Genomic DNA, 11,956 nt, shown 5'->3' with positions numbered 1-11,956 from the left:
TGCGTAAAAAAAAACACAAACAATTATTTTGTTGTCGTTCTACGATACGCGAACCTGCATTTAGTACTTAGTGTGGTGCTCGAAGTACCAAAATGTTCAAAATAATAATTTATTTACCTTGACTTGTACGGGTATGTATACACGTTTATATGCAAATAATGTTCCTCATTCAGCCGGAAAGTAACTGTATTATAAAGATGTTAGTGTGAGTCGAAGATTCGTAGTAACGAGGATGTATTTGTGTAAATTGTATTTTCTACTGCTCAACGAATAATAAACCATATTTATAAAAAATTCAACAAGTATAACTGTTGACGTCTAAAGAAGTTATCACAAGGGTTCGCATTGATTACTTTATTTTTAAAAGTTTTCATTTCAAACACTGCATAAAAGAATACCCCACCCTCAGTTCTCATACACGTCTTAAGAATTCATTTTTTATTTCGATATAAATATTAAAGAGTGGTATGTTGTGTTTGCAAATATTAAATCACAGTCAGAAATGGCAATATTAAGCACCTTATAAAATTTAAACTAACCACCCCTCTCTTCTTGTCGTGGTCAAATGTTCGTTTCTGTTAGTGCGCCACCATCGGCAAGATTTCGCGAGGCAATAATACACGGTATATACGTACGAGGCTCCGAATATCCCCCATTCATCACAAATATCGGCATTAATCAAATTGAATATAATAATAAATTGAAAATTCATTGATATAATCAACAAAATATTATTTCGATTGACTGTCGATATAAAATATCAATTCGATTGACTACCGATACATTCAATATTTGTGATTTAGAAATACAAAGAGTACTAAAATTTTAACCAATACACACGGCAAACTTTCGATAAGCTGAGAGTATTAATGTCGTTTGAATGTGTTAAAATCGCTCACAGAGTTGAAACGACAATGCGTTGGTAGTAAGTATGCACAATGCTAGTAGGCATACTGTTACATCGTTGGTAAACACATAGTTGGTAAACACATAGTTGGTAAACACATAGTTGGTAAACACATCGTTGGTAAACACATCGTTGGTAAGCAGATTTTTGGTGAACGTGATATTGGTAAAGTACATACAATTAAGACACTTCAAATCTACTGATCCATGCGTTGAATATTGTAGCTGTACGTTCCAAGAGATTAGAAAAGTTACATGTATCTTTATCAATTCAGTAATTCAGTTACAGCTGTCATACAGTGTACAATGCTTTATCCTGGTAAATACTCACATCTCTGACACCAATAATCATAAATAATCTGGGCAAAATTTTTATATAAAATTTTCTGATACCTATAATCCTTTTTTCGAAAAGGAGATAGTATCAGAAAATTGTTTTTCAATTGCATTGTTAGCGAAGTATTCAACTACTGACCTCATCGATAGCCCAGATATTGTCGTGAATAATAGATAAAATCGTTTAAGTATAAAATATTTTAGTAAAACTTTACATCTTATTGTAAATTATTTCAAGCCTTCAAGGTTATACCATATAAATATTATGTTTGTGTTTGAAAAATGTTCAGATAAGAAATGTATTTACATGTATTTGATAAGTTCATGAATTGTGTTTATGATTTCGGGATCACACCAAACACACAGTCTGATATCGCGATGTCCGCCCTAGCGATTGATTTACCGCTAGAGGCCGTCATCGTGTACTGTCACTGTTCGCATAATTTGTTGTGAAGGTAAATATCTAGGGTCAGATCGAGGGTATTTATAATCATCGTGGTTATTTTCATAAGCATTATTTTCGAAATATTGTGGTTGTTGAAAAGATCTTGTTTCTCTACGAACTTCGTGGTTCCCCTGTTGAAACGACCTTGTATCTCTAGCTCGACGTGTTCCTTGGTTCCTCTGTTGCGAAGACGTTCCTGTGTTAGGTGTACTTGATGATAACTTTCTGAAGTAGACCAGTAAACAAATCATGACAACCAGAATGATGAGTGCCACTGTACCAACAATGCTACCAGCTATTATTGCAGATAAAGGCGTATTCGTAGACCCCGAACCTGTAGACAATAGTTGAAACAACGTTATTGTATGTATAGTGCAGAGAGTTTTTACAATTATGTTTGATAAATGGTCTTTATTACTGATATGGTCTATAGCGTGGTCTATATTGCTGTTTTAGGGTCCCTATAGCTGTAATATTTCTAGAACATGTTAATATTCCTGTTTTTACCTTGTTCATACTCACTATAGTAGGCTGAGGTCTATGCTATGATTTGCATTTATGATTACAAACGTATTATGTTGTACTTGTATCATAGTCTAGACCATATCCGTGGTTGCGTTCTCTTCAAACTCTCTCACTCGTGTCTAGTCAAATGTATCTAATCAAGTGGCAATCTAACTTGACCACACGTTTACAAAAGTTATGCCAGTAGTAATCCACCACACATTCATTGACAGGCGCTTGTAATCAGGTACTGTAATTAGACAAACATAATCCTGATGTCACCTACAAGTTTGAATGTAAGTCACGTGTTGATGTGACAACGACATTGGAACTCTTGGTGGTGGTAATTTAAAATGTAGCATAGACTGTTAACGTTGTCCTATATACATACATTTCAGAGACTAGACGGGAAGAGAGATTCGAGTCTGTGATAGATAAAACTTCTATGTTGTACAGGTATATGTAAGTTTTATATTGAAATGTCAATCGTCCTACCTACCTATTCTACGTAAGATAACTGTAAAATTGCAGGACGCCACATTTCCTGAGGTGTCGTTTGCTGTAGCTGTTACAATGTGACCTTTTCCATTTGATGTGACCTCTGACGCGTTCGGTCGATTGTATACGATTGGATCAGGAGAATGAAGTCCAACGTTGTCAGTAGCAACGGCTGGCGGCCAGGTAATAAGGTCACTCTTTCTATAAGTTTCCATATCAACATCGTCAGGACAAATTATTTTTGGAGCCTCCAGATCTAAATGAGTAGTTGGACAAATTGTTAGAAGTAACAAGTTTTTCTTCAGTAGTTGTTTACCATTATGTAATAATACTTACTACCGTGGCCTACTCGAACTCGGTTTCATCTCAATGAATGTAAGTGACTATATTGATACTGGTTAAGCTCACCCTCATCAGAATGTCAGAATTTGAGTTACTCTAGAGTGCACAGCAATCAAACTGTGACAAATACAGGTGACGAGTGGAGATGTGATAAACTAAGCTAGACCAAACAAACCCAAAGCAAATTTTACAGTTACATTTTCAGATACTACAATGATCCAAAGAAATGCAATGTATAGTGGTAGGAAATTACATACTCCCAAGGGTCTCAACTGATTGATCAACGTTTTAAAATTCTTGTACAAATATTCCAAGTGAGAAAGGTGTATGATTATATTCTGGATAAGGTGACTGTTTGCAAAAGGTAAATGTTATTCTATTCATTCCTACCATGCCGACTGACACTGTTCAGTCAATCGGCAAAGCACAGAAATGCATATAAAATTCAGCACTGATAAGTAAAAACAAAATTATAGGGTGAAGACAGAGTGAGGGCGCCCTATATGCCACGACCATAATTACATTTGAACTGCGGATCAGAAATTCTTCCTACCTGTCAGTTTAATGAAAACGCTACATTCTGCTGTATTCCCATTCTCATCCGTCGCTTTCAGCGTCACTTCTTTTCCAATCATAAAAGATTCTGAAAACTCCAAAACACCAGGCAGTGATAATGTTGGATCAACATTGTCAACCTGAAGAGGGCGTTGTAACCAATCTTGCGCAGTTACGTCAAGACTAACAAGAACAGAGCTAGAATTATCCGGTAAGATGAATTCTATCGTCCCACTTTGCTGACAGGCAGTAAAATACGGAACTGAAAGATAAGCAGGTAATGCAATATAGTAAAACTAGAAATTAGGGGATTGTACACGTAATTAGTGACACGACCCTTTCGACAATAAATTTTGGGCAGTGCATGTGAAAAATCGGCAACCTGGAAACTACGTTGTCCACTCTGAGCCTATTAATCTCGTCGTATCGCTACAGTAATTATCATGATTATGGTTCGATCTATGGATAAAAAACTGTTACATGGCGACCATTGATGTCTAATACCCAGAGCAAAATAGTTTAGGATGGAATTAATTTTAAATGTGAAGAGGTCGATATTTGTACTGAAAACATATACAACTAGGTAAGTGCACCAGTGAAATAGATTAATTTTGAAGTATGGATAGCTCTTCACATTGTATTGATGGTGTAGTTTTAAAATGGTTTAATAAACACGCCATAAACATCTACACACCTGTTGTATTGCAGTTATTTCCTTGATAACCAAGTTGACAATGGCATTGGAAACCTTGCAATGAAGTCTCACATGTTGAATTATTCTGACACGGATCATCATCACAGAAGTCAGTCTGACTTTCACAATGATTGCCTTCAAACGCAAAAGGACATTCACATGTATACACATTGACATCATTTTGACACGTTGCTCCGTTCTGACACAGGTTTGGTTGACAGTTGTTAGTGATGGCGTCACAGTTTACACCTTCGTAGCCGGGTACGCATGTACAATTATAGGATCCTGGGAAATTCACACATTGTTGATTTGGCAAAGAACAGGTACTGACGTCCAAACACTCGTTCACGTCTGTAAAGAATAAATGTAGTTTAGGTGTAAGTTTTCATTACGAATTTAGGTTCTTTACCTATAAATTGCAAGGAAACAATAATTTGCTCACTGCTCTCTCTCTCTCTCTCTCTCTCTCTCTCTCTCTCTCTCTCTCTCTCTCTCTCTCTCTCTCTCTCTCTCTCTCTCTCTCTCTCTCTCTCTCTCTTTCTCTCTCTCTCTGTCTCTCTCTCTCTCTCTCTCTCTCTCTCTCTCTCTCTCTGTCTCTCTCTGTCTCTCTCTCTCTCTCTCTCTCTCTCTCTCTCTCTCTCTCTCTCTCTCTCTCTCTCTCTCTCTCTCTCTCAGTCAATCACTCTTTTCCACCCATCAGCTTATTCGCTCACGTCAATTCCCTACTCAACCTACCCGCCTATATGGAAACAAAAGTAAGCCTTTAAACTGAAAATAATTCACGAAGAAAATGGAGATGAATAATAAATTTAAGTATTGGAATCCGTCACTGCCTATAAAAAATACTATGGATAGTTATCGCAATCTTTGTATGATACACAATATATCAAAATCAAAGTTGACATTGATGCAGTACGCACAGTCACAGACTTGTCCGTGGGCACAATACAGTAAGATATGAAACCTACCACAAAAGATAGTTTGACAAGCCTTCAATGCATAGTTATTCAATCCAGCCTGTAAGTCAAACTCAACACTAGGTGAATCTCCTTTCTGGACTTCAACACACAATTGAAGTTCACCCGTACACGGAATAGTACCACCGTCCACTGAATAATCAATGTCATTAAAATTCATAGTTCCTCCATGTATCAGTGCTTGGTTTTTCTGTTCAGAAGTCAATGTCGGTACATATTGGATGTACTTTGTACTTGAGTCATTGGTAACGTAAATTTCCATTTTCCATAAACCTGTACCGGATATGTCAGTTCCGAGGCTACTGGAGGTTACCTTGACATTGACCGTGATATTATTTATACTCTCTGCTACCAAGTCTTCCCCTGACGTCACTACTAACTCTGTACTGTGGATTATTACAGCTGAAATCAGATGACGTATATCACAGCTTAGTTTAGACAGTGCTACTTAAATACTTCTTTTTAATCTGTGACCGTAATGTACATTTTCTTTGTGAAATAACAATAATAATTATATGGGCATCGTATGTATTCCCTTTAACACCATAACGTCTGTCACTAATCAAAATAATGTAATACATGTATGAAACGCAGCCTTACTCTGCATACCTCGGTCTTAGGTAGCCTTCCGTAATTGCAATGGGGGAGGGGGGTCAAGCCAGGTCTACAGCATAAAATGTGACCACTCTTCTCCGATTCCGTTTGGTGGGCTAAAAAGTGACCCTCCCTCAATTTCCTTAAGCTTTCTTTTTAAAAATTGGCACCCCTGTAATTACTGAAGATTCCCTTAGACGTTACAAACTACACTTACCTCCACAAAAAGGCAATGGATGGCTCCAGTTACCGTCAGCACAAGTGATTAGATCACTCCCAACCAACGTGCCGTCGTCACAGGTAAACCTAACTTGACCACCATGAGTATAGATACCATTGGGTTCCTGTCGACCATTGGCAGGAGATCCTGGATCCTGACAGTTCACTGTCGTGTACATAGAGAAATAAAATGAATGTAAAGGTAGGGACTTTGAGGTATAAAATGACGTGTTATCACTTTGGCGTGTGGAATGAAGTGCTGTCAAGCCATGTTTCAAGTATTTGGAGTCCAGTACGTAGTAATCAGTCAGTCTGGCGAGTCGGTGCGTTTGTCAATCTGTACCGTGCACGAAGTAGATGCACGAAACTTTTTTTATCGATTAAACGTTACTATGAAAGATAGTGATAGCTAGGTGTATACATATGATTTATCAAGACTGTTTTAGCCACAGAGCTGATATATCATTATGTATCTGTATCTAATCTTTCAGAGGGCAAAATAATAGTCTATAAAGAGCGGGAAAACTCTTTCTCAAAAAAGAAAGAAAAACATGTCTTCAATGTTAACAGGGACGACCATTGGTACAAGAGAAAACATTTCTTAGAATTAACCAAAGTCCACAAATATTTCAGTCGTCAAATAACTGAAAATGGTCTGGCCGATGGGAGAGATACCTACAGCGACATATTGGTCTGGGAGCACTCCATTGCCCTCCCTCGCCGCATGTGATAGATGGCGCTCCCTCCAAGAGAGTATCCGCACCACATTCAAAATGCACAGTAGTACTATATGTGTACATGTCATACGGTTCTGTTGGTGGTGTTAATCGTATACCGAATTCTGGAATTCCAGGATCAGCACAATTTTCTGCAGAAAAAAATAAAAGGTAACAATCAGCGAACTAGGTTCGGACAATACAACATCTTAAAAACAGACAGATTGACCCCCATTTCATCTGAATATATGAAAATATGGAGGGTATGTAATTACCGTCTAGGAATATGGATGTTTAAGCTGCAAGAACATCAATTTATGTGTACTTTCAGGTAAAACTACATTTTATTTTCCTGCATATTTTATGTCGTTTCTGTTCGTGACAATGACTGTGTAAGTATACACCAAATAAATTTTCACCCCTGGAACATGTCCCCCTGTAACATTCCTGTGGTACAGGTATATGTGTAAGTGAATACGGCACACGATTGTAACAAAAGCAGTTCTGTAGCTACAGGACTGTCAACAGAGGTGTGGCTACATTACTGTATAGATAGATGTGGGTAAACTGCGAATACATTGATGTGCACACATGCATATCACCCATCCCCACCCCCATATATCACATAGTCTTAGTTTCTACACGAGGTGGTACCTTTGTGTACAATACATATGTGCATGCCTGTACCAACAGACCTGTTACATGTCGGGCAATACAGCTCTGAAATCTTATCCAATGTACACACCCTGTAATAGCACGTACCCTATGGCATGATCTGTACATGGCCTGTTACAGACATGTCCTGTAATCAACCTGCTGATTTCTAGCTAAGTGGCCATTTTAACCAGCTGCAGGACAATTTCATTGACAACATCACTCTAAACCCTACACGTCAACTAAGTGTGATAATTCCGTTATATGATGACTCTACGATGCACGAGGATACATAATGAATGTGACATATTAATCAATCAGTCAATAAATTACCAAATTTATAGTCCTAAAGACGCGGCGCGCCACCAATAGAATTAAGTCTCTAATTGGGTTCAAACTCATTTTTACTCATTACGGTACAAATGAATACCTAGTGTGAAGATATCCTGAATTTACTTAAAACGACGTCGATTATTGAGATTAAAGGTCAATGTTTCATTCCCAGGAGAAGGCCATCGCTCCACCATTCAATAAAGAGACTATAAATCATACAGTAACTTGTGAAACACAGTGACAAATACAATAGAAATTACACACACAAAGATGATAGCGTCTTCCCTCCGTGTAATAATATAGCTTTGTATACAAAAATAGACAAACGAAAAATTTAAGTTGGTTACTGGTCGAAAGTGAAATTATTGCTTTTTCCTGTTTCCGGGCTGTGTGAAAAATAGTGTAGTAGTTCTATTCAGAGCGACTGATATAAAGGGCAAAGTATGTAGTTAACCTCCCAGAACATTTAAACCAATATTTTCACACACCGTGAAATAGCTATACCGACATGTCTTCCTGTCTTGATAGCTAGTGTATGGTTTGAGCAACGCAATTTAGACATGCATTTAGTGTTGTTTTAGTATAGTGAAGCCGTGAAGATTAAATTCTACCCACCCTTTCCTTCTAGACAGACAACTATCTTTCACATACACCTAAATGTTATTCTACGTCCAAACTGGGCCTTGAAATCTCAACTTACCCCGACATACCGCCATTCTTGCCACATTAGGCAAAAAGAAATTCATCTGACAATAGAATGAATCAATTCCATTTGCAGTATAATTCTCATTGCAAGATACTCCCAGAAAACCTCCGGAGGACACGGTTTCTGGATCATTTACGAAGAAACCGTTTTCAGGGGGTGCAAAAGATACATTGCAATCTAAGAAAAGAAAACAACATTAAATGGTTATTCACTGATCTCTCTCTCATCTCATCTCTCCCATCTCTATCTATCTATCTATCTATCTATCTATCTATCTATCTATCTATCTATCTATCTATCTATCTATCTATCTATCTATCTATCTATCTATCTATCTATCTATCTATCTTTGTAATCTATCTATACACACACACACACACACACACACACACACACACACACACACACACATATCCATTTTCTAAATCTCTTCCTTTTCTTCCTCTATCTCTTTGTACAATTCCCAGGTCATTCGTTTGACAGTTTCCTCACTAATTGTCTAGCTATTATCTGATCTAACGTGGAAGTGAAAATTCATTCTCTGTCTTCATTAGTCATTCCACTACAATGTCGCCACATTAGATTGTTATGTTTTAAAACTCGTATGCCATATAATTGATACTCCGTGCATGGTTTGCAATATCTAATTATCTTAATAGCCTTCTTCACAAAGTGGATGACTATAAATACATCACGTGGTCACGATGTAAAACCGATACATTTTCACAAAACTTGTCAACAGGTAATTCATTTTTGAAATGAAAGTTGTTGTTTTTTTATTTTGGAAGAACAGGGACATACCGTGCTGTTGTGATCTCAGGTTTAGTCGTTCCTGAAGAGATTTTTTCATTACCCGCTAATAGGGCTACTAGGGCTAGGGTAATACAACATTTTATTGCCATTAACCGAATAGGAGTTATATAGAACTCGACAACAATGGCAGCTGTCAATCAATCAATCATGATTAAAATATTGAAGTCACGTGACCATGTCTTCGGTCTACTTTGGTCGAAGTGACTCGCAAAGATATTGAATATATCCTCGTCCTTACTCGCTGCCGTGATAGTAACATCAAGTTAGGGTTTATTACATAATATGGCAAAATGTCGATTTCTTGGGGAAAGTACCAAGCTGTAGATATGAGTTGAATTATTGTTTGATTTTAAAATATTCAAAGTTTACTGTTACGTTTCCTTTATTTGCAAACTGTCTGAGTAAACACACACAGACGCATGATGGAAAGAGAACGTTAAAATAACTACAAAGGTGTAGTATTTGTCTAAGGAGCGGTAATCAGCCAAAAGGTTATTATAATTTGCAAAGTTTATGACATGAACATAATGATGTAGATTTCATTTTATCATTTGAAATTGTCACAATATTGCAGCATGTTGGTGTGTTTAGCATTAATACTTGCATTTCGTTAAAAAAGTACAGTGGGGGGGGGGTGAACTAAATAGAGAACACTTTCCGCGTATATCGATTATGGAGAAATCGATAAGTTGTTGATATGTATATGTAGCATATAGGTTGACTACAGTATGCATAGAAAGATTAAAAACATGTCTATTTTAAAATGCAGGGATAGGTGTATTAGATACTTGTATCATATAGAATGTAACACATGTACCGTGTCACTTTTAATACCAGTCAAACTTACAATAGTACGTAAAACTAACCACACCCATATTATTTACTTTCACCGTGTTTGCAGAATAAGCTGCAAAGGTCACAACTTGTAACTGAAATAACATATATATTGGTACATTGTATGTGTTCATAATTATATGTATGGGATGACAAAAAAAAATGCTGTGTATCTTGATAAAATGGCCCAAAAGTGCCACTACTTGGTCATGCACGAACTTGTATTTGACATTTGTAATGAAAAAAAAACGCCGATTACTAACTAACACAAGAGTTGCTGTATGTGTAATCGGTTCTACATACAGGTGACATGTAAGGAAATTACAAATTACAATCAGGTTGTCATAGCACCTGACACGTGATATCATACACGTTATTCTATTTAATCATATAACGTTATCTAATTCACTAAATCATATATGAATGTATCTGTATACCTATTGTGGTGACCCATTTCACTTTCACAGCTCTTAGTATATCTACACATATCAATACATGATGAAATCAATACATGTACTATATTTATAATTCCATAAATAACAGTGTCCCTACATACACGTACCTGCAATTGTCGAATGGAGGAACAGAAGCCAGTAAAACACAGAGAATAACATGACTGTGTACTTGCCACTGGCACCGGCCATGTTGTAACTGACCCGTGCCACATATCCCCAGTCAACTAAAGAATGTAAGTAATAAGCCGACCGTATCGTCACTTTGCGTAGACTATTCATCCCCAGTTATTTGTGTAGTAGGATGATGACGTTTGTCCTCGCCAGCCTGAGTAAGGTCACCGGTGTATTGTCCAAATTTAAATAGTTACACTTTACAAATCATACGTCAGTTCCCATGTCGATCACTCGCTCCATGGATGAAGGCGCTCTTGAGCACATCATACAGATAGTTGTATTATAGCTCACCTGCCTATCTGCTATTGCATACATATATTGTACCTGTTGATATATTCCATCCTTTGCGGTACATTGCGTTGTTTTAATAAGGCAATATTGATTGGGTTTGCTTGGTCACGTGATGTAAATGAATATTCGTCGTACAGGATGTTGAAATTTCATTGACGACAGCACTAAATATTTGCAGAATGGAAATCAAATTTACCAGAGCGTACTTTTATTTTTGTATAATTGTTTTACCATATGGAAGACAGTATGTCTCCGTCCTGTGTTTGAATCCTTTTTTTAATCAAATGTTAGCCGAATGTACTACGCAAATAAATTCGTACGTTGCGAAAACTCACATCAGTTTAGAATGTAATGATATTAACGTCATAGCGACTTCAAAAAAAAATTATTATGTGTTTCTGAGATCATGAAATCAGCAAATGATCACAGCTATGTTTTTCTTTCAGTTTATATTCCGAGTCCTCAGGTCATGGCAACTTTGTCAACGCTCGGCTATATTTGGATATTTGCATTCAACAGATGACAATGAAGCTGTATCGGTTAATGTATATATCATTGCGCCACATGTACATGATACAAATTGATCTTGTAATTAGTATGCTTAATTGGTTTGAGTCAATCTTCGAAATCAATCATTGTCAGTTTCACTATGAAATAAACACATCAAATGTCTCACTATGGAATCATTTCATACTAACATTACATGTGCGTTCTATAACGTTATTAATCACGTGACCCATGTTCTCGGGTTTTTTGTCAGCTGTTACCGGGTTACGCCCAATCAGTAACATTTCGTGTACATTTCGATGTATCATAAACAACAGATTAAGATATTATTGTAAGTATCACGTTGAGATTAATTCAAACTTTTAGTTAGTCTTTCCAGCAGACCGTTTTATGTAAGTAGTCG

General features: G+C 36.9%; 1 protein-coding gene across 1 annotated transcript; it reads right to left on the bottom strand.

Moving 5' to 3' along the window:
• Window positions 1–431: 431 nt before the first annotated feature.
• Window positions 432–11,045, bottom strand: LOC144437709 (uncharacterized). Its single transcript, XM_078126716.1, has 9 exons — window positions 10,689–11,045; window positions 8,474–8,656; window positions 6,750–6,938; window positions 6,069–6,236; window positions 5,249–5,659; window positions 4,281–4,631; window positions 3,585–3,848; window positions 2,691–2,945; window positions 432–2,021 (listed from the first exon to the last, which is right to left on the bottom strand). The coding sequence occupies exons 1-9, from the start codon at window positions 10,858–10,860 to the stop codon at window positions 1,648–1,650; spliced, it is 2,367 nt and encodes a 788-aa protein (XP_077982842.1). The 5' UTR covers window positions 10,861–11,045; the 3' UTR covers window positions 432–1,647.
• Window positions 11,046–11,956: the final 911 nt, after the last annotated feature.

The sequence above is a fragment of the Glandiceps talaboti genome, chromosome 7 (genome assembly GCF_964340395.1).
Source record: "Glandiceps talaboti chromosome 7, keGlaTala1.1, whole genome shotgun sequence".
Classification (NCBI taxonomy): Eukaryota; Metazoa; Hemichordata; class Enteropneusta; family Spengelidae; genus Glandiceps; species Glandiceps talaboti.
This window is presented reverse-complemented; position numbering and strand designations above follow the sequence as displayed.